The following is a 24960-nucleotide window of genomic DNA, read 5'->3' as shown; positions in this document are numbered from 1 at the left end:
CACTGACTAAGATTCGGAGGTGTGCCCTGCGGTGCCGTTGTACTTCTGTCATGTCAGTTGACCATATGTTTGTGATCTTTTTTTGGACCCTCTTTTCTGTTCCATTGATCTGTAATATCCTTTTTCCTTAACTGTATTGAAAACAATATCTTTATAGTGAGATTTAGAATCAGGTTAGGTAAGTCCTTCAACTTTATACTTCTTTCTTGAAATTACTTTGATTAGCCTAGAACCTTTGCATTTTCACATCCATTTTTTTTTTTTTTTTACTTTTTATTGGCATATAGTTGATTTACAATGTTGTTAGTTTCAGGTGTACAGCAAAGTGAATCAGTCATACATATATACACACTTTTTTAGATTGTTTTCCCATTTAGGTCATTACATAGGATTGAGTAGAGTTCCCTGTGCTATACAGTAGGCCCTTATTAGTTATCTATTTTATACATAGTAGTGTGTATATGTCAATCCCAATCTCCCAATATATCCCTCCCCCATCCCTTTTCCCCTTGGTAACCATAGTTTGTTTTCTACATCTGTGATTCTATTTCTGTTTTGTAAACAAATTCATTCATACTCTTTTAATTCCATATATAAGTGATATCATATGATATTTGTCTTTGTCTGATTTCACTCAGCATGACAACCTCTGGGTCCATCCATGTGGCTGCAAATGGCAATATTTCATTCTTTTTTATGGCTGAGTAGTATTCCATTGTATATGTGTACCACATCTTCTTTATCTGTTCCTCTGTTGATGGACATTTAGGTTGCTTCCATGTCTTGGCTGTTGTCAGTAGTGCTGCAATAAACATTGGGGTACATATATCTTTTCAAATTATGGTTTTCTCTGGATATATGCCCAGGAGTGGGATTGCTGGATCATATGGTAGCTCTATTTTTAGTTTTCTGAGGAACCTCCATACTTTCTCCATAGTGGCCATACCAATTTACATTCCCACCAACAGTGTGGGAGGGTTCCCTTCTCTCCACTCCCTCTCCAGCATCTATTGTTTGTAGACTTTTTGATGATGGCCATTCTGACTGGTGTGATGTGGTTTTGATTTGCATTTCTCTAATAATTAGTGATATTGAGCATCTTTCAATGTGCATCTTGGCAATCTGTATGCCTTCCTTGGAGAAATGTCTGTTTACATCTTCTGCCCATTTTTTTAGATTTTTATTGAAGTATAGTTGCTTTACAATGTTATGTTAGTTTCTTCTGTACAGCAGAGTGAATCAGTTCTACATGTACAAAAGGGAAAAACTTACAAACAAGAATACTCTACCCAGCAAGGCTCTCATTCAGATTCGGTGGAGAAATCAAAAGCTTTACAGACAAGCAAAAGCTAAGAGAATTTAGCACCACCAAACCAGCTTTCCACCCATTTTTTGATTGGGTTGTTTGTTTTTGATATTGAGCTGCATGAGCTGTTTGTATGTTTTAGAGATTAATTCCTTGTCAGTCACTTCTTTTGCAAATATTTTCTCCCATTCTATGGGTTGTCTTTTTGTTTTGTTTATGGTTCCTTTGCAAAAGCTTTTAAGTTTAATTAGGTTGCATTTGTTCATTTTTGTGTTTATTCTCATTACTCTAGGAGGTGGATCAAAAAAAGATATTGCTATGATTTATGTCAGAGAGTGTTCTGCCTATGCTTTCTTCTAAGAGTTTTATAGTATCCAGCCTTATATTTAGGCCTTTAATCCATTTTGGGTTTATTTTTGTGTATGGTGTCAGAGAGTGTTCTAATCTCATTCTTTTACACATAGCTGTGCAGTTTTCCCAGCACCACTTATTGAAGAGACTGTCTTTTCTCCATTGTATATTCTTGCCTCTTTTGTCATAGATTAGTTGACCATAGGTGTGTGAGTTTATTTCTGGGCTTTCTATCCTGTTTCATTGATCTATATTTCTGTTTTTGTGCCAGTACCATACTGTATTGATGACTGTAGCTTTGTAGCATAGTCTGAAATCAGGGAGCCTTATTTCTCCAGCTCTGTTTTTCTTTCTCAGGATTGCTCTGGCTATTTGGGGTCTTTTGTGTTTCCATACAAACTGTAAATTTTTGGTTCTAATTCTGTGAAAAATGTCATTGGTAATTTGATAGGTATTGCATTGAATCTGTAGATAACCTTGGGTAGTATAATCATTTTAACAATATTGATTCCTCCAATCCAAGAATATGGTATATTTTTCCATCGATTTGTGTCAGTTTTGGTTTCTTTAATCAACATCTTATAGTCTTCTGTGTACAGATCTTTTGCCTCCTTAAGTAGGTTTATTTTTAGGTATTTTATTTTTTTTGATGTGATGGTAAATGGGATTGTTTCCTTAATTTCTCTTCCTGATCTTTCATTGTTAGTATATAGGAATGCAAGAGATTTCTTTTGTATTAATTTTGTATCTGCAACGTTACCAAATTCACTGATGAGCTCTAGTAGTTTCCTGGTAGCATCTTTAGGATTTTCTATGTATAGTATCATGTCATCTGCAAACAGTGATAGTTTTAGTTCTTTTCCAGTTTGGACTTTTTATTTCTTTTTCTTCTCTGATTGTCATGGCTAGGACTTCCAAACCTATGTTGAATAAAACTGGTGAATGGACATCCTTGTCTTGTTCCTGATCTTAGAGGAAATGCTTTCATTTTTTTCCACCACTGAGAATGATGTTAGCTGTGTGTTTTTCATATATGGCCTTTAAAATCAGCTTGTCTAATTTTCTAGAATGACTGGGAGTGCATTAAATGTATAGAGTAATTTGGGAAGAATGGCCATGTTAGCAATATTGACTCTTCCACCTATGAGCATGGACTGTCTTTACATTTATTATTTTTTTCTCAGTCAAGTTTAATTGTTTTGAGGGTAAAAAAACTTCATTGTCTTATTTTTAGGTATTTGTTTTATTGAAATTACTAAAAATTGAATTTTCTTTACCAATTATTTGCTGCTGGCATACAAGAATTTTTTTTAATATTAACCTTTTATCTTGCAACTTTGCTAAATTTATTTATTAGTTCTTGTTACATAAATTCCTTGAGATTTTCCATGTAAAAAAAATCAGGTCATTTGCAAATACTGCAGATCACAAAGTTCTCTCTCACTGTTTCAGGGCCTCTTGTAGTAGTAGCAGCAGCAGCAGTAGTTATAGTAGTAATAGCTTGTTTAAGGCTTATTTTGAATCATATATTGCATACTAGAACTCTACAAACATTAGCTCTTTTAACCCTGCTAGGTTGTGTTTTTTAGATGAGTAAAATGAAGATCAGTAAGCCAAGGCCACTCAAATAAGTGGCAGAGCTATTATTTATTCTGGCCATCTCAGTCATAGATAGGACTTAGTATTCCTGAGCACATATAGTTCCTTCCTACAGATTAAGATGAACCAGCATTACAGTATCATTCACTTTGTCTAGCAACAAAGAGAGTCCCTCACTCTTCCCAGTGGCTGCTGGGAAGCAAGTCAGAGAATTAATTTTAATCTCGGGCTTCTAAGGTTCTCCATTGTGAAACTTGATCTAATGAATAAAGCCACTCTTAGCAAATTAGTAAGGTAGAAAATGTCACATTCCTTTCTTTATGTACTTTAGGTACTGCTAAATGTCTTTAGGTACTATCACCCAAGTTTCCTATTAAAATATAAAAGGCTAATTTAACTCTCTAAGGAAATATCATCATTACCAGTCAACTATTGATATGTCAGTTGCACAAGGTATTTCCTATGTTACAAAACCAATCAGACTTTATTTCTTTAGAAGTCTTGAGTCATGTTTGACATGTAGAGATGCATTCCAAAGATGTAAAACCATTCAGTTGAAAGAGAAACAAGTTGTTGATTATTCCTCAGCAGAAAAGAATTACAAAGGAAAGCACAGAATAAATAACCTGCCTTGAGCAGGGATCACTCCTAGGATAAGACAGTATATATGTCTTCATTCAACAAACATTTATTGAGCACCTGCTATGTGCCAAGTACTATTCTGGGCATTGGGTATACAGCTCTGAAGAGCACAGATGGATCCCATCACCTCTTTTCAAGGGCTTCAAACCTGCAATTGTCACCTTTGCCTTCCTGCATTAGTTTTACCCTCTGTACAGTATTATTACTGTCTGCATAAATACATGTAATAGCCCCCAAATTAGGGGAGAAACTCCTTTGACCTGAAACCCCTTCTAGTTGCCTCTCCATTTCTCTGTGTACCCCTTTATAGCAAATTTACTCAAAAAGAGTATCTAAATTCACTATCTCCACTTCTTTTTCTCATTCTCTTTGAACACACTCTATAATCATGGTGTTGTACCCACCACTTCTCTGAGAGTGCTCTTGTCAATGTCTCATTAAATCCCATGTTGTCAAATCTAATGGCCAGTTCATAGTCCTCATCTTTCTTGCCTTCTCAGTAGTAGCTCTCAGTTAATTTCCATTCCTCCTTGAAAAGCTTTCCTCACTTGGCTTCCAGGACACCAGCCTCTCTGTTGGTTTGCCTCCTGCCTCACTTGCTGCTCCTTCTCAGCCTTCTTTCTTCCATCTTTCTTGAAATTATGGAGTGCTCTAGAGTTTAGTCCTTGAACACCTTCTTCTTCCTCTCCGCACTTACTCTCTAAGTGAAAGCACTCTCTAATCCCATAGCCTCAGATGTCATCTGGAAGCTGACAATTATGAGACCTCTCTTCTGATCTCAAGACTAATATACCCAACTGCCTACCCAACATCTACACTTGAATATCTAATAAACATCTCAAACTCAACATGTCCAAAACCAAACACCCCATCCCAATATTGGATTAGTTTTGACTGCATATAACAAAATACACACACACACACCCAAAAAAGGAAAAAACTAAGAAACAAAAATTGCTTTAATGACATAGGAATTTCCCTCACACATTAAAAAAAAAAAAAAAAAGATCCAGAGATACAGAGGTAGGCAGTCCAGAACATGTATGGCAGCCATTCTCATCATTACGGACCTAGGCCCTAATGATGAGTATGGCTAGGGACCTTGTCTCTTGTTACTTTTCCAACTCTAGTGTGCTTCCTCTTTTTGTTAGTAGGAGAGAGAAATGTAGTAATACTTCCCCTTTCTCTTAAAGAAAACTTCCTAGAAATTCTAGACAATTCTTCTGCTTACATTTCATTGACAGGAACTTAGATTATGGCCATATCTAGATGCAGGGGAGGTTGGGATGTATAACAGTTTTTAGCTGGATGACAGTATATTCACCTAAAATCAGGGTTTGTTTGTTTTTTCTTTTTTAACTAAAAAAGGAGGAGGACTTCCTAGGTGGCTCAGTGGTTAAGAATCTACCTGCCAATGCAGGAGACACGGGTTCGAGCCCTGCTCTGGGAAGATTCCACATGCCACGGAGCAACTAAGCCCGTGTGCCACAACTACTCAGCCTGTGCTCTAGAGCCTGTGAGCCACAACTATTGAGCCCATGTGCCACAACTACTGAAGCCTGCGTGCCTAGAGCCCATGCTTCACAAGAGAAGCCACTACAATGAGGAGCCCATGCACCACAATGAAGAGTAGCCCCCTCTCGCAGCAACTAGAGAAAGCCCGTGTGCAGCAACGAAGACCCAGTGCAGCCAATAAAGTAAATAAATTTATTTAAAAAAAAAAAAAGAAGAGGAAATGGACATTAGGGGGCAACTGGCTGTCTCTGCCACACTCTGTGAATCTAGTTCTCTCCCTAGTTCATTGTCATCTCCAATCTTCCACTTGCTTAAGCCAAAATATCTTGAGTCATCCATGACTCTCTTTCTTTCCTACTCCACATCCAATCTATCAGCAAACCCTACTGATTGTATTGATACTTTCAAAATATATCCTGAATCTGATAGCTTCTGACCACCACTTTCATCTTAGTGTAAGTTATCATCATCTCTCCTAGACTTCTGAAATAGTCTGCTTACTGGTCTCTCTGGTTCTGCCAGTCCATTCTCCACGTAGTAGCATATAATCCTTCAAAACATAAGTCATTCCTGTGTGCAGAACTCTCTGGTTACCTCCTAGCTGAATAAAATCCAAGGAGCCTACTACTAAAAGGCCATATATCATTTGGTCCTGGCTAACTCAGATTAAATCAATCTCCTATTCTCCCCCTCACTCATTCTACTCCAGCTCTTTTAGCTTCTATGATGTTCCTTGAACATACCAAGCATGAACCAGTCTTAGGGGCTTTGTATCTATTGTTCCTTCTACCTTGAACGCTCTTCACCTAAATGTCACCATGGCTTGCTCCTTAATGTCCTTCAGGTCTTTGATCAAATATCACATTATCAAAGAGACCTTTCTTAACAACCTATCTAAAATAGGATTTCCTCTTGTAAATCTTTTTCCTTTTATACAACTCTTTTTTCTTAACACGCAACATCCTTTGACCTATTATCTGATATTCTGTGTGTGTGCATGCTCATATACTTCATCTATATACTTTACATATATACATGCATATATACTTTATATATATATGAACATTTATATGTACATATATGAATTTGATTATTGTGTCTTCCCCACTAGAATTAGAGTACAGACTTGGTCTGTTTTGTTCACTGCTGTCTTTCCTACTAGTTAAGGGTGGACAAGATAGAGTTCTCTGAGGAGAGAAATGTAATGGTACTTCTCCCTGCTTTTAAAGAAACTTTCTAAAAATTCTAGACAACTCTTCTGCTTATATCTCATTGGCCAGTATTTAGATTATGGCCACAGCTAGCTGCAGGGGAGGTTGGGAAGTATAGCAGTTTGAGCTAAGATTGAATGAAGAGTTTAGAAGGAGAGCACTCCAGGCAAAGGGAGTAGTTAAGTGCAAAGCCCTACAGTAGAAATAAGCTTGCCATGTTCAGAGGATTTGTCCTGTGTTTGGGGACAAAAAGAAACTGGGTATGGTTGGAATATAGAAAATTATGGATAGACTGGAACAAGACAAAGAGAGAGGCAGGGCAGGATTTTGTATTTCTCGGATGCAAAAAAAGCAAAAAAAGTTGCCGGACTCTCTGGCACCTCAGCCATTCTTCAACCTTTGGAAAGTCTAGGGCTACACTGCCAAAGGCTACTTAGTAGCTACAAGCCACATGCAGCTATTTAAATTAAATAAATGAAAAGTAAAGAAAACTTAAAATTTTCAGTTTCCCTTTCACACCAGCCATGCTGCACCTGTTCAATAGTCACATGTAGGCAATGACTACCTACTGGACAGCACAGCTTATGCCAGACAGCCTGTGCCATGGTCACAGAAAGTTCTATTAGTGCTGCTCTAGGAAAGTCAGTCAAAGGAGAGATAATGCCAAGTCTGCTTAGTCTCTCCTCTGTGGTTTTTCTCTCTTAACCCTAGAATCAGTGTTTTTCTATTTAAATGGAAATAATATATGTGGTGATTAGAAGATTACAGGCATATGGCCTGTTCCATATGCAAATTTTCTCATGGATGATTTTTACCTATGACAGAAAAGATGGGAAAGACTGGTAAATCACAAGCATCCTTAACCTCATTATGAATACATTGCAAATGTAAAAATGCAAAGCATGGAAGTCATAAATGTGAAAGCAGCTTTCAATTTGTTTTAATAGGTGTTTTCTATGTCTTATTGTAACCTAGGGATCTTGCTGCAAGGAACTGCCTGGTAGGTGAAAATAATGTCCTGAAGATCAGTGACTTTGGAATGTCTCGTCAAGAGGATGGTGGAGTGTATTCATCTTCTGGCTTAAAGCAGATTCCCATTAAATGGACAGCACCAGAAGCTCTTAATTATGGTAAGAATAGACTCTGTTTTTCTTTTTGGTGGTAAAAATGGACTCCATTAGCACAAAACATTCACAAGCAATGAATGTTATAGGGGTAGAGCAGAGCCCAAGTTAGAATCATCTGAGGAGCCACATAAAGGGTATATAAGTGTTCAGACTTTGCACGAACGTGAGCACAAACTTAATTCATTGATCTTATCAGATTTGTGTATGTAAGATTGCTAGATTTAAAAGATGGATATACTTACAAGTACTGTTAAGTATGACTGTGCATCTGAGAGAAAGTTTTCATCATTATCTAAAAAACAGATTATTCTATCTTAATAGTCAAATTATACCCAGAGTAAAAGTGTTGCTGTGGATCTGGACCATTTCTTTTCAATGTCTTATAATTGGTCTAGTAACCTCATCTAATGTTATGTTCCTCAATATTAAGTCAGTTGATTCTGTGGTTTCTCACTCTGAAAATTGACATGGTTTCTTAGCATCTCAGTCTCTAAAACTCATATAAATCTTGTGGGAGGAGAGAGAAGGGAGTTACATTTTAAAATAGCAGGGATTTTTTTCACTTGAATTTTTATGTGTTATTGTAATTGGAAATAAATACAGCTTGTATTATCTGTGGTTGGGATGGAACAGGCCATAGCAGGATGGGTAAGAGCTCAAGAATTTTTTTTTTAAATGTGCTTTTAAGTGAAATTAAAAATTACATTTTTGTTAAGGGAAGCAGCATATGAGCCATGAGTTGGTGAATGGGTATAGTATGTTTTGAATAAAAATATCATAAAATGGAGGGATGCACCATGCAGTGTCCCTGGCATCCTCAGTCCTGCCTCTCAAAATGGAGATGCACGAGAGGCAGGCAAGAGCAGGCAGCTCGTGAGACGCTGTGCCAGCTGTCACCATGTGCCTGCAGCTGCAGCCCCTCATCATGGTCTCCAGCTTGCTGCAGCTGGTAACAAAGCACTCATTAGAAAATATTTAATAAGTGCCACCTCCATATGGCCAGGGCACCAAGCCTTCCCTCAGCCTCCTACTTTTGCCTCCTTCCAGCTGGACCAGGACCAGGTGTGGGATGGAAAGAGCTGAGGTTTGTGACATGAAAGCATATTAGAGAGATTGGAGACAAGATGGCAAAGTAGAATAGGACTTGAGCTCACCTCCTCTCATGAAAACACTGGAATCATAATTGCTGAACAACCATCAATAAAAAAAGACTGGAATCTATCAAAAAAGATATCCTACATCCAAAGACAAAGAAGAAGCCACAATGAGACAAGGGACAAGATCTAGCTCCACCCACCAGTGGGACGGCACCAGGAATCCTGCACAAGCCCTTGGACCAACCTCACCCACCAGGGATCAGACCAGATCTGTGGAACAGAGCCTACAAACAAAGAACATTAGAAAAAATGAGATGGCAGAGGAATATGTTCCAGATGAAGGAACAAGGTGAAACCCCAGAAGAACAACTAAGTGTGGAAGAGATAGGCCATCTGCCTGAAAAAGAATTCAGAGTAATGATAGTAAAGATGAGCCAAGATCTCGGGGAAAGAATGGAGCCATAGACTGAGAAGATACAAGAAATATTTAACAAAGAGCTAGAAGATTTAAAGAACAAACAGAGATAAACAATACAATAACTGAAATTAAAAATATACTAGAAGGAATCAATAGCAGAATAAATGAGGCAGAAGAATAAATAAGTGAGCTGGAAGACAGATTGGTAGAATGAAAAGAAATGAGGACAAACTAAGAGATCTCTGGGACAACACTAAATGCACCAACATTCACATTATAGGGGTCACAGAAGAAGAGAAAGGGGCTGAGAAAATAGAAGAGATACTAACTGAAAAATTCCCTAACATGGGAAAGGAAACAATCATTCAAGTCCAGGAAGCACAGATAGTCCCATACAGGATAAACCTGAGGAGGACCATGTCAAGACAAAGACAAATTTTTGCTTAATCAAATTAACAAAAAATAAAGACAAAGAGAAAATGTTAACAATTTATTGATTGGAGACATATTAATACATCTTTTGTTACCCAAACGTTGTTGACCAGAGATGTATCAATATGTTTTCAGAGAATGATATAATTAACATCACTGTACAAAGTTGTTAGAGCTTAAAATTGATCAAGCGTTCATTATACAACTTATTGTTGTTATCATTCACGTTTTGCTCTGCTAGGTTTTTGTTCCAACCTTGTGTATATTATAAACACAAGTTTATTACCATAAAATTTTCAAAAATGATGCACTGCAAAATTTTGAGTGAAGAAGAATTTTTTGGTGAGTTTTATGGAGTTACTTTCTCTGATTGTCTGAGCAACATATATACCAGCATCTCAGAAGATGATAGTTCTTCAGAACATAGTTCTGATTCAGACAAGGTGAATATTAGACCAACAAAAAGACAAAAAACCTTAGTGTTTGATTCTGATACAGAAAGTGAATGTGAAACTCAGTGCTGGAGAATGCGCCTTTGCTTCTACAGAAGAGTGGATTGAAGATAACATTTCACGAAAATTAGAAGACTTTACAGATGTGTCAGGTGTAACTATTAAATGTAATAACCTGCAAAGTATTAGTGAAATAAGAGAATTAATTTTTGGTAATGACTTTTTTGACTTCATTGCTTCCCAAACTTGTATCACCAACAGAGTGAAAAATCATATAAAAAGTATGATAAAGCTTTAAAAGGGACTCATGTAGCCAATAGTGACATGAAAAAACTCCTTGGATTAATAATTTTGATGGGACAAATAAGAAAATCACACTGGAAAGAATATTGGTCGACTGGTACCTTGCTTGGAACACCTATCTTTCCAAAGATTATGATGAGAAGAAGGTTTGAACAAATAAGAACATTTCTTCAATTTAATGATAACTTGGAAACCCCACTTCCTACAGATAGAATTTCAAAAGTTAAACCTCTTTTGTATTATTTTATACCAGAATTACAAGAGCTATCACTTGAGGAGGCAATGGTAAAGTGGAGAGGATGACTCAGATTGAAAGCCTGTAATCCTGGAATATTTATGAAATATGGAACTTTGGTCATGATGGTCAGCAAAAGTGAAACTGGATATATATGCAACCTTGAGATTTACGTGGGTAAAGGAAAGAAGTTGCAAGAAACAATATCAGTCCTACAATCTTATGGTGCCAGGAACCAAGATATTTACCAAGACTGTTATTACAACAGTGTGTCCACATCTGAAATACTGTTGAAAAATAAAAACCAGAGTTTGTGGGACTATAAGAGAATCATGGTCTACCAAATCAGTTAAAGGAGAAATCTAAAAATTGACAGAGGGGAGAAATGACATTCTAACAGAAGGGAGAAGTGATTCTTCTTATATGGAAAGACAGAAGGCTAGTTCACATGGTGACAACTATTCATGATGCCTCCATAACATGTACAGGAAAGGAAGACAGGAGGACTGGCCATCAGATAACTAAGCCCACTTGTATATTAGAGTATAATAAATATATGAAAGGAGTTGATCGATCTGATCAATATCTGGCAAACTTCAGTATACTTCAGAAACCTCAAAAATGGTATAAGAAAGTGGGTTTCTGTTTGAGTAATTGCCATTTATTCAATGCATTTAAAATTTCTTGTAGCCTTAATGCACAGAATAAAATGACTTACAAGCAATTTTTGTTAGCAATAACCAGAGAATGGGTAACTGACCATTCTGGTGAATGTAGTGGTAGTCCTGCACCTGGTCGTTCTTGTGGCATTTCTAAAAGAGACCCCCACAAAGATCCACCTTGTTGACTATCAAGTAAAATAAAAGAACATATTCTAGAGGAAATAATACCCACAGGACTTAAAAAAAAAAAAAAAGTGCTGCCAGAAAGTATAGAGTCTGCTCTTCCAGGGGAAAGTGCAGTGAAACGCAGTGTATTTGTAATAAATGTTCTGTTCCCCTGCACAGAGGTGCCTGCAAGACTGCCTGTCACACTCTAATGAAATATTAGAATGCTTTAATAAGACATGTACAAAGTTTCAAATAAATACATTAAGTGCAAAAAAAGTTGTTCATATTTACTCAAATGTGGGTGTTTCAATATTCACTAACATAAATCACCAGCCACAGACATTAGTTTCTGCAAAAATCCCCTGGTCAGTAATGTGTTAAAAGCAACAAGAGAAAAACAACAAATAACATACAAGGAAATCCCCATAAGGTTATCAGCTGGTTTTTCAGCAGAAACTCTGCAGGCCGGAAGGGAGTGGCAGGGTATATTTAAAGTGATAAAAGGGAAAAAGCTACAACCAAGAATGCTCTACCCAGCAATGCTCTCATTCAGATTTGACAGAGAAATCAACAGCATTACAGACAAGCAAAAGCTAAGAAAATTCAGCACTGCTATACCAGCTTTACAACAAACGTTAAAGGAACTTCTCTAGGCATAAAAGAAAAGGCCACAGCTAGAAACAAGAAAATTACAAATTGGAAAACTCACCAGTAAAGGCAATCATACAGTAAAGATAGGAAATCATCCACACACAAATATGATGTCAAAACCAGCAGTCATGAGGAAAGGAGAGTACAACTGCAGAATATTGGAAAATGCATTTGAAAATAAGAGACCAGCAACTTAAAACAAGCTTGTACGTATATAGACTACTATATCAAAACCTTGTGGGAACAACAAACTGAAAATCTACAATAGATACACACACAAAAAAAGAAAGAGCAATCTAAAGGCAGCACCTAAGATAGTTATCAAATCACAAGAGAAGAGAACAAGAGAGGAAGGGAAGAAAAAAGACCTAAAACAATTAACAACATGGCAGTAAGAACATACATATCAATAATTACCTTAAATGTAAATGGATTAAATGCTCCAACCAAAAGACACAGACTGGATGAATGGATAGAAAAATAAGACCTATAAATATGCTGTCTACAAGGGAACCACTTCAGATCCAGGGACATATACAGACTGAAAGTGAGGGGATGGAAAAAGGTATTCCATGCATATGGAAATCAAAAGAAAGCTGGAGTACTAATACTCATACCAGACAAAATAGAGTCTAAAATAAAGACTGTTACAAGAGACAAAAAAGGACACTACATAATGATCAAGGGATCAATCCAAGAAGAAGATATAACAATTGTAAATATTTATGTACCCAACGTAGGAGCACCTCAATATAAGGCAAATACTAACAGTCATAAAGGAAATTGGCAGTAACACAGTAATACTGGGGGACTTTAACACCCCACTTTCATCAATGGACAGATCATCCAGACAGAAAATCACTAAGGAAACACGGGCCGTAAATGACACATTAGACCAGATGAACTTAATTGATATTTATAGAACATTCCATCCAAAAGCAGCAGAATACACCTTCTTGTCAAGTGTACAGGGAACATTTTCTAGGATAGATCACATGCTGGGCCACAAAGCAACTTTGGTAAATTTAAGAAAATAGAAATCAAGCATTTTTTCTGACCATAACACTATGAGACTAGAAATCAACTACAAGAAAAAAAAACTGTAAAAAAAAAAAACAAAAAAGCCCCACAAACATGTGGAAGCTAAACAATGTTACTAAATGGATCACTAAGGAAATCAAAGAGGAAATAAAAAAATACCTAGAGACAAATGACAGTGAAAACACGATAATCCAGAAACCTATGGGACACAGCAAAAGCAGTTCTAAGAGGGAAGTTTATAGCAATACAATCCTACCTCTGGAAACAAGAAAAATCTCAAATAATCTAATGTTACATCTAAAGCAACTTGAGAAAGAAGAACAAACAAAACCCAAAGTTAGTAGAAGGAAAGAAATTGTAAAGATCAGAGCAGTAAAAAATGAAATAGAAACAAAGAAAACAATAGAAAAGGTCAATGAAACTAAAAGCTGGTTCTTTGAAACGATAACAAAATTCATAAACCTTTAGCCAGACTCATCAAGAAAAAAGGGGAGAGAGCTCAAATCAATAAAATTAGGAATGATAAAGAAGTTATAACAGACACCACAGGAATACAAAGGATCATAAGAGACTAGTACAAGCAACTATACACCAATAAAATGGGCAACCTAGAGTAAATCGACACTTTCTTAGAAAAGTACAGTCTTCCAAGACTGAACCAAGAAGAAATAGAAAATACAAACAGACCAATCACAAGTACTGAACTTGAAACTGATTTTAAAACTCCCTACAAACAAAAGTCCAAGACCAGATGGCTTCACAGGCAAATTCTATCAAACATTTAGAGAAAAGTTAACACCTATTCTGAAACTATTCCAAAAAAAACTGTACAGGAAGAAACACTCCCAAGCTCATTCTATGAGGCCACCATCACCCTCATACCAAAACCAGACAAAGATATCACAAAAAAAAGAAAATTACAGGCCAATATCACTAATGAACATAGACACAAAAATCCTCAACAAAATACTAGCAGCCATGTCTAAAATAATGAACAGCTATATCTAGAAGAATGAAGTCAGAACATTCTTTAACACCATACACAAAAATAAACTCAAAATGGATCAAAGACCTAAATGTAAGGCTGGACACTATAAAACTCCTAGAGAAAAACATAGGCAGAACACTCTTTGACATAAATTGCAGCGAGATCATTTTGGATCCACTTCCTAGAGTAATGAAAATAAAAACAAATGGGACCTAATTAAACTTAAAAGCCTTTGCACAGCAAAGGAAACATAAGATGAAAAGACAACCTACCAAATGGGAGAAAATATTCATAAGTGAAGCAACTGACAAGGGATTAATCTCCAAAATATACAAACAGTTCATGTGGCTTAATATCAAAAAATCAAACAACCCAATCAAAAAATGGGCATAAGATCTAAATAGACATTTCTCCAAAGAGGACATACAGATGGCCAAAAAGCACATGAGAAGATGCTCAATGTTACTAATTATAAGAGAAATGCAAATCAAACCTACAATGAGGTATCTCTTTGCACCAGTCAAAATGACCATCATCAAAAAGTCTACAAACAATAAATACTGGAGAGGGTGTGGAGAAAAGGGAACCCTTCTACACTGTTGATGGGAATGTAAATTGGTACAGCCACTATGGATAACAATATGGAGGTTCCTTAAAAAGCTAAAAACTACCATGTGCCAGTGCCAGTCATCCCGCTACTGGGCATATACCCAGAGAAAACCATAATTGAAAAAGATACATGCACCCAAATATTCACTGCAGCACTATGTACAATAGCCAGAGCATGGAAGCAACCTAAATGCCCATTGACAGAGGAATGGATAAAGAAGATGTGGTACATATATACAATGGAATATTACTCAGCCATAAAAAGGAATGAAAAATGCCATTTGCAGCAACATGGATGGACCTAGAGATTGTCATAGTAAGTGAAGTAAGTCAGAGAAAGACAAATATATGATATTACTTATATGTGGAATCTTAAAAAAAATGATACAAATGAACTTGCTTATAGAACAGAAACAGACTCACAGACTTAAAAAACTTATGGTTACCAAAGGGGAAAGGTCAGGGTAGGGGGGATAAATTAGGAGTTTGGAATTAACAGATACACACTACTATCTATAAAACAACAAGTTCCTACTGTCTAGCACAGGGAACTCTACTCAATATTCTGTAATGACCTATGTGGGGAAAATCCTGAAAAGGAATGGATATATGTGTATATATATAACTGAATCACTCTGATGTACACCTGAAACAGAACACACTGTAAATCAACTATACTCCAATATAAAATAAAAATTAAATTTAAAATATCATGATTCTTTATTGATTTAAAGTGAAAAATTACTTCACCATGAAAATTAATAAGGTATTTACAAATGTCTTAATGCCTCAATTAAAGACAGGTAATTTAGAAAAAGCTTTGAGGTAAAATTCATGTAACATAAAATTAATCATTTTAAAGTGAATAATTCAGTGGCACTTAGTACATTCACTGTGGTGTGCAGCCACTGCCTCTGTCTGGTTCCAAAACACTGTCATCACTCCAAAATAAAATCTTATACCCATATTAAGCAGTTACTCCCATTCCTTCCTTCCCTCAGCCATTGGCAACCACATATCTGCTTTTTGTTGCTATGTATTTACCTACTCTGCATATTTCATATAAATGGAATCATACAATACGTGACCTTTGGTATGTGGCATCTTTCACTTATTATGTTTTCAAGGTTCATCCATGTGTCATTATTTTACTCCTTTTTATGGCAGAATAATATTCTATTCTATGTATTTACCACAATTTCTTTATCTCTTTATCTATGGATGTATTTTTGAGCATTGTTCACCTCTTGGCCATTGTGAATAATTCTGCTATAAACATCTGTATACTAGGATTTATTTGAGTAGCTATTTTCAATTATTCTGAGTATATACTAGGTAATATGGTAATTCTGTGCTTAACTTTTTGGGGAACCACCAAATGTTTTGCAGGTAAAGCTTTGGAATGTAATTGTTTTGGAAGTGAGTTGGGGTGGATCCAGACAGCAGAATCTGCTTTGTATTTTGCATATCAGCGATGCTGTAGCATAGATAAGTGTAGGTAGTTGTCACTGTGAGAAATTGACTAAGCTGTTGTAATTCCCAACAATTAAATTTTTTAACTTAATACTCCACAGATACTAACCCTCACCCTTAGTTTGTCTTCCCGTGTGCTGGCAAGAGAAGCTTTTGTAAGCTTTGCAGTGATCACAAACTAATTCCACCATTCCTCAAAATCTAGAGAAAATGGCAGCTATTTTCCATTCTTCTCTGGGCTGGTTATTACTCTAAAGCTATATTCCTAAGGAGAACAATCACAGGATAAAAGAAAGGACTGTATTCTTTCTGGTTACACAGAGGTTTTCTTTAGATGACAAAACATTGTTAAGCACCTTCTTCTTGATTCTTACAGCATCCCTATAAAGGAGCTGGAGCTGGACTTGGGAGCCCTAAAACCTTACCAATAAGATCCAGCTCTTTAGAATGTGTTCTTAATGCTGTTTGCCAGATTCTCTATATTACATCACCTTTAGAACTCCTCTTATTGCTAAGCAATTATGCCAAGTAAAATCCTGCCTTTCAATCACAATATATTTTATTTGAACTTCAAGCTGTTTACAAATCAAAATTCTAATTCCCAATATCTCTAAGAGCAGACCTAAATTTAGCATGTCATATAATAAAGACAGGCATGAAGATCTTTTATTGGCAGTGAGGGACCTCGTTTAACAGTCTTTAATGTTAACTTTGTAAAATGCAGAATAACACACTCTCTCACCATAAACAAAAACTCAAAGTGCATCAAAGACTTAAACATAAGACATGACACCATAAAACTCCTAGAAGAGATCATAGGCAAAACATTCTCTGACATAAATCATATCAATGTTTTCTTAGGTCATTCTCCCAAGGCAATAGAAATAAAAACAAAAATAAACAAATGGGACCTAGTCAAACTTACAAGCTTTTGTACAGCAAAGGAAACCATAAACAAAACAAAAAGGCAACCTACAGAATGGGAGAAAATATTTGCAAATGATGCAACTAACAAGGGCTTAATTTCCAAAATATACAAATAGCTCATACAACTCAACAAAAAAACAACTCAGTCAAAAAATGGGCGGAAGACCTAAATAGACATTTCTCCAAAGATGATACACAGATGGCTAACAGGCACATGAAAATATACTCAGCATCGCTATTAGAGAAATCCAAATCAAAACTACAATGAGGTACCACCTCACATGACTCAGAATGGCCATCATTAAAAAGCCTACAAATAATAAATGCTGGAGAGGGTGTGGAGAAAAGGGAACCCTTCTACACTGTTGGTGGGAATGGAAGTTGGTGCAGCCACTGTGGAAAACAGTATTGAGGTTCCTCAGAAAACCAAAAATAGAATTACGATATGATCGAGCAATCCAACTCCTGGGCATATATCCAGACAAAACTGTAATTCAGAAAGATATATGCACCCCTATATTCATGGCATTTACAATAGCTAAGACATGGAAGCAATTTAAATATCCATCGACAGATGAATGGATAAAGAAGATGTGGTACATATATACAATAGAGTAAAAAAGAACAAAATAATGCCATGTGCAGCAACATGGATGCAACTAGAGATTATCATACTAAGTGAATTAAGTTAAAAAGAGAAAGACAAATACCATATATCACTTAAATGTGGAATCTAAAATATGACACAAATGAACCTATCTATGAAACAGAAACACAATCACAGAGAACAGACTGGTGGTTGTCAAGGAGGAGGGGTCTGGGGAAGGGATGGAATGGGAGGTTGGGGTTAGCAGATTTAAGCTTTATGAATGGATAAACAACAATGGATAAGCCCAGAGAATTGTATTTAATATCCTATGATAAACCATAATGGAAAAGAATATTAAAAAAAAGAATGTATGTGTATATATAACGATCACCTTTCTGTACAGAAGAAATAAACACATTATAAATCAACTACACTTCAATTTAAAAAATTGATACAAAAAATAAAAAATAAAATGCAGAACAATTTAGATGAGGGAGAGATTTTTAACAGGATGAGAAAGAAGTTGGCAGTATTTATTACCCAGTCCAACAATGGAGTTTCTGAGTATCTACAAGTGTCATGACAACCCTGAGAAATTTTTTAGTTCTCACAGACTAAAATTACTGAATATTGGCTCTAAATCCTAGCATTTTTTTTAAAAGAAAATATAAATATTTTATGAAAGTCTCATTTTGTGTTCTACTTCCTTCATAGTTTATGCAAATATCGATTTATGATTAATGGTAAAATTTTGCCGCATTTCCAGGGGTCTTTTATTTCCCACGTTGTTTTCTTCACTTTTCCCCTCAGAGTAGATGAAATGCTGCCCAAGTCTCCATGCAGTGTGGGGTTAGGGTAGATGGAAAAACCCTTCAGTCTAAGAAACCTCTGAAATTTTGGCTTAGGGACCTAGAATTAAAGTTATTTTCACCATTATTTTGTCATTAGCACTGTCATTTAATTTTGGAAAAGATGATGCATCAACTTGTTTTTGTTTTGTTTTAATCAAGCAGTATGTAAAGGGCCTACAATGAAATGTAAGCCCCTCTCCCCACCTTTGTCTCTAGCCATGTAATTCCCCTTCCTAACAGCAAATACTCTTACCATATTCTTATTTCTTCTTGGAGATTTCTTAGCCATCTAATTGTATATATCTGCACCCTTTTTAAACACACAGTGGTAGCATACTTCATAGCCTCATCAGCATATATTGACTCCATCCTCAATACAGCTGTTACCAAAGGTCCTGTGACTGTAAAGGGCAAGTAAGATACTGATTTCCAACAAGGAAATAAAATAATCTGTTTAACAATCACTAAAAGAAATTTTTTCATTTGTCACCTGGGAACTTGGGGCTGATAAAATCCATAGAAATTTATTTAGCGCTTAGTAACTAGTACTCTGAAATACAAGGGAGGTAGGATTTATAGTGAAAAGAGTCCTGGATCACGCATAAGGACCAGGTTTCCTAACTAGTTATGTCATAAGTTGCATGACCTTAGCAAGCGATCTATTTCTCTGCACCTATGTTTTCTAATTTGCAAATGAGAATGCTAGTACCTTCTCCTGCAAGGGGTACTGTGACCATCACATGAGACATGGATAAGTAGCAGTATGCTATATGGTTGTAAATTACTTTTAGCCCATTTCAATTATCCAGCAAGGTTTCAGGTCAAAATGGTGATATAGGCGGATCCTGAACTCACCTCCTCCCACAGACACAGTGAATCTACAGCTACATATGGAACATTTGCCCCTGAAAAAAACCTAAAACCTTGCTGGGCAACTCGTACACACTGGGGAAATAAGAAAGAAAAACCACATCAAAGCAGGTAGGAGTGGCTGACTTAAAATGTTACCATAAATCCCACCCCTGGTTCAGTGACCCACATCAGGAGGGAACTTAAAACCTACAGCTTCTCCCTGAGGAGCAAAGGCACATCAGGTGTCCTAATTTTTAAGACCTGCACCTGAGAGGTGAGCCCCCAAAACATCTGGCTTTGAAAATTATCTGGGCTTGCATCCACGAGACCATCAGGGCTACAGCAAGCTGAGAACTGCTTCTTAAAGGGTTCACCCACCCCAGGGCCTAGCACAGAACCAGCTAATGGAGAGACTCCTAGACTTTACATGAAAGAGCCTCACTTGCTAACCTTAACACATCAGCCTGAGGGGCAGGCATCTAATTTAATGCACCTACAGACAGAGGCTGGCAGGTACCATCTTCATGTTTTCCCTCTGCTATGATCCAGAGTGCCAGTATCTTCCAGAGGGGAGCCTTTACACATATCTTGTGCCCTGGTTTTTGTAGCCACCACGCATTAGGCTCTGGAGACCAGGAGTCTTGCATTCCTGGAACCCACACGACTGCAACAATCTGAGAGTGAGTTTTTGACAGACTGCCATCCCCCAAGGCACTGCACTGACAGCAGACTGAAATACATCCCTGGTCTTTCTGAGAAAGACTATTTGCTCATCCAGGAGCTTTGACCTGAGGGGCAGGCTTCTGGTCTGGCATACTTCTAGAGGCTTACAGAATTGCTCTCAGGGAATGAGGCTGGTAGGTGCCATCCTTGTGCTATCCCTCTGCCTCACTCAAGCTCACTGGTATCTCCAAGAAAGGAACTTATACACTTGTCTGGTGCCTCAATGTTTGCAGCTGCTGTCAGGAGACACCTCTACATTGCCTGGTTCTGGTGACCAGCAGGGCTGACACTCCTGAGTCCCACAGGACTGAGAAAGAGTTCTTAAACAGCTACTACCTTCAGGGCACAGCAGAAGGCAACAGATCCAGGAGTACAGTCTTTCTGTGAAAGGCCTGTAACTTTGTGCTGGAGCTCCAGCCTGAGGGCAGGTTCCAGGTTTGTCACCTGTCTAGAGGCCTACCAAGGTGCTCTCAGGGAATGCAGGCCAGAGGACACGATACTGTGATCTCCCTCTGCCTTGCTAGAGCTTGCCAGTATCTCCCAGAAAGGAGCTTATATACTTGTCTGGAGCCCCTATTTTTTGTGACTTTAATCCAGGGGACATTCCAGATCACCTGGCTCTGATGGCCAGCAGGGCTTACACTTGCAATCTGACAGGACTGTATATATTTGTATACTTTAACGTTGCTACCTGAGGGCCTGGCTTCCAATCAGCCTGAATCTATGCGCTTAGATACTCCCCTTTGTGACACTGACAGGTCTTGGAACACGCTCAGCTACTAGGAGCTATTAAAAAATAAAGTAGGCTGCTTGGACAATCACAAAAGCTTGAGAGACAACCAAGGGTTAGGTCAGAGTTGGATGATAAGTTATAACTCCTAGGGGAGTCCACTCCTTCAGGACTGAGAGAGGTGGCTGTTTCATCTAATGCATGGAAACTGACAGAGAAAGTCAAGCTAAATGAGAAATGTGTTCCAAATGAAAGAATAATACCTCAGAAAAAAACCTTCACAAAATGGACATATATAATCTACCTGATAAAGTATTAAAGGTGGTAAAGAATGGATGAACACAGTAAGAATTTCAGTGAACAGATAGAAAACATAAGAAAGCACCAAAAAGAAGACATAGAGCTGAAGAATACAATAATTTAATTGAAAAATATACTAGAGAGGTTCAACATCATACTAAATGAAGCAGAATAAAGGACGAGTGAGTTCAAAGACAGAGCAATGGAACTCCTCCAATCACAGTAGTAAGAAGAAAAAGAATGAAAAAAGGGAAGATAGCTAAAGGGACTTAAGAGACAATATCTAACAGACTAATATTTGCATTATAGAAATCCCAGATGGAGGAGAGAGAGAGAAAGGGACAGAAAAGTTATTTGAAGATATAATGGCTGAAGACTTTCTACCCAGGAAAGGAAAGAGACATCCAGATCCAGGAAACTCATAGAGTTCCAAATAAGATGAACTGAAAGAGACCCACACCAAGACGCATTATAATTAAAGTGTCAAAAGTTAAAGAAGAGGATCTTAAAAGCAGCAAGAGAAGAACTTGTTATATACAAGGGATTCCCCCAAACAACTGCCAGCAGATGTTTTAACAGAAACTTTTTAGGCAAGAAAGGAATGGCAGCATATATTCACAAAGCTGAAAGAAAAATACTTCCAACAAAGAATACTCTACTTGGCAAAGATTCCATTCAAAATTGAAGGAGAGAGAAAGAGTTTTCCAGATAAGCAAAATCTAAGAGTTCATCACCACTAAACTGGTCTTACAAGGAATGTTAAAGGGACTTCTCTAAACTGAAAAGAAAGGTTGCTAATCAGTAACAAGAAAATATATGAAAGTAGATATCTCACTGGTAACGTTAAATATGTAGTAAGGTAGTGAATCAATCACTTACAAAGCTAATATGAAGGTTAAAGACAAAAGAAATAAAAACTATAACTACAAAAATTAGTTAAGGGATATACAAGATAAAAAGATATAGAATCTGACATCAGAAACATAAAACAAGGCAGGGAGGAGTGAAAATGTAGCACTTTTGAATGTGTTCAAACTTCAGTTTTTTTAATCAACTTAGAAAGGTAAGTTTCCATGGTTACCACAAAGTCAAAACCTATAGTAGACACACTGATGATAATGAGAAAAATCTAAGCATACCATTAAAGAAAGTCATCAGACCACAAAGGAAGAGAGCAAGTGAAGAAGAAAGGAACAGAAAGGAACTATAAAACAGAGAGAAAAGAATTAACATGGCAATAAGTACATACATATCAATAACAACATTAAATGTAAAGGAACTAAATTTGCCAATCAAAAGATAGAGTTGCTGAATAGAATAAAAAAATATGACCCATCTAAATGCTGCCTACAAGAGACTCATCTCAGATGTAAGGATACGCAAAGACAAAGTGAAGGAATGGAGAAAGATATTCCATGCAAATAGAAACCAAAAGAAAGCTGGGGTGGCTGTACTTATATGAAACAAAGCAGACTTTAAAACAAAGACCATTATCAGAGACAAAGAAAGGCATTACATAATGATAAAGAGCTCAATCCAACAAGAGGATATAGAATTTGTAAATATTTAAGCATCTAACATAGGAACACTTAACTATGTAAAACAAATATTAATAGACCTAAAAGGAGAAATAAACAACAGTATAATAATATTACATTAAGGGAGACATTTCTCCAAGGAAGACATACAGATTGCCAACACATGAAAAGATGCTCAAATCACTAATCATTAGAGAAATGCAAATCAAAACCACAATGAGGTATCACCTCACACTGGTCAGAATGGCCATCATCAAAAAATTTAGGAGAAGAAAAATGGCAGTGAAGTAGAAGGATGCGGAATGCATCCCTCTCCACACATGCATCAGGAATACACCAAAAGATGCAATATTTCCCATGGAGAACCAGCTGAACACCAGCAAATGACCTTGGACACCAGAAAGGGCTGCAAAGATCCCAACATAACGGGGTAGGACAGAGGGGAAGGAAAAAAAAAAAAGGAGAAAGAAGAGGAGAAGAAAGGAAAGGGACGGGTCCCATACCCTGGGGCGGGGGGATCTGAAACAGAGGGAGATTGCCAAATTCGGGGAAACATCACCTATCTGATGGGAAACTCCTTCTCCAATGGGGAATTTCCCTGGGTCAGAAGGGAGGCATTTGGGACTGTTCAAAGAGGGTGAAGCGGCTGATCTGTGGCAGACGGGAAAGAGTGAGAAACACATGGAGGGTCTGCACCACAGTTCAGCGTGTCTGGACTGAGACATCAGTTCACAGCTGAACAGGGGGTCTGGGAGTTGGAACGTGGGAACCGGAGAACTGGTTCAGGGTGAGAAACATTGTTGGCAGTGGGGAGACAGACTGAGAGGACAGGAGGGAAGAAATCTGCGGCAGAGAGCACCTACCACAGAAAGCTGGGCGGTCATGGCAGCAGCTCAATACTGCTGACTCACAAGCAGGGGGGAGGAGCTGTGGGTGTAGCCTCTCTCTCCGCGCCTGTGACAGACAAAGGAAGGACTCCTCTAGGCCTGGCTAATGCACTCAGGGATAACAAAGGCCCCCAGGCAGGGCTGGCCTAGAGTGCCTGCAGCCAAGAGCCAAAAGAGAGCCACTTCAGACCTAAGGACACATACAGACTAAAAGCAGGGGGATGGAAAAAGATATTCCATGCAAATGGAAGTCAAAAGAAAGCTGGAGTAGCAATACTCATATCAGACAAAGTAGACTTTAAAGTAAAGACCATTACAAGAGACAAGGAAGGACACTACATAATGATCAAGGGATCCATCCAAAAAGAACATATGATTGTAAATATCTATGCACCCAACCAACATAACTTAGGAGCACCTCAATACATAAGGCAAATGATAACAGCCATAAAAGGGGAAATCGACAGGAACACAATAATAGTAGGAGACTTTAGCACCCCACTTACATCAATGGACAGATCATCCAAACAGAAAATAAATAAGGACACACAAGCTTTAAATGACACATTAGACCATCTCAACTTAATTGATTTTTATAGGACATTCCATCCCAAAACAGAATACACTTTCTTCTCAAGTGCACACAGAACATTTTCCAGGATAGATCACATCTTGGGTCACAAATCAAGCCTCGGAAAATTCAAGAAAATTGAAATCATATCAAGCATCTTCTCTGACCACAATGCCATGAGACTAGATATCAATTACAGGAAAAAAAACTGCAAAAAATACAAACACATGGAGGCTAAACAATAATGAGGAAATCAAAAATTATCTAGAAACAAGTGACAATGAAAACACAACAACCCCAAACCTATGGGATGCAGCAAAAGCAGTTCTAAGAGGGCAGTTTATAGCAATACAGTCCTACCTCAAGAAATAAGAAAAATATCGAATAAACAACCTAACCTTACACCTAAAACAATTGGAGAAAGAAGAACAAAGAAACCCCAAAGTGAGCAGAAGGGAAGAAATCATAAAGATCAGATCAGAAGTAAATGAAAAAGAAGGGAAGGAAACAATAGCAAAGATCAAAGAAACTAAAAGCTGGTTCTTTGAGAAGATAAAATTGATAAACTTTTAGCAAGACTCATCAGGAAAAAAAGGGAGAAGACGCAATTCACCAGAATTAGAAATGAAAAAGGAGAAGTAACAACAGACACTGCAGAAATACAAAAGATCATGAGAGACTACTACAAGCAACTATATGCCAATAAATTGGG

The 24960-nt window shown here is 37.3% G+C and overlaps 1 protein-coding gene across 10 annotated transcripts in view; it reads left to right on the top strand.

Annotated features, from left to right (window-relative positions):
- Positions 1-24960, top strand: part of FER (FER tyrosine kinase) — a 460601-nt gene that overhangs the window by 416416 nt on the left and 19225 nt on the right. For all 10 annotated transcript variants that reach the window (XM_057737769.1, XM_057737780.1, XM_057737781.1 and 7 more), the window contains one exon: positions 7600-7754. In XM_057737769.1, the coding sequence (XP_057593752.1) occupies positions 7600-7754 (155 nt within the window). The remainder of the gene's footprint in view (positions 1-7599; positions 7755-24960) is intronic.

This window comes from Hippopotamus amphibius, chromosome 1, assembly GCF_030028045.1.
Source record: "Hippopotamus amphibius kiboko isolate mHipAmp2 chromosome 1, mHipAmp2.hap2, whole genome shotgun sequence".
Taxonomy (NCBI): domain Eukaryota; kingdom Metazoa; phylum Chordata; class Mammalia; order Artiodactyla; family Hippopotamidae; genus Hippopotamus; species Hippopotamus amphibius.
Note: the sequence above shows the minus strand (reverse complement) of the source record. Positions and strands in the feature narration are given on the sequence as shown.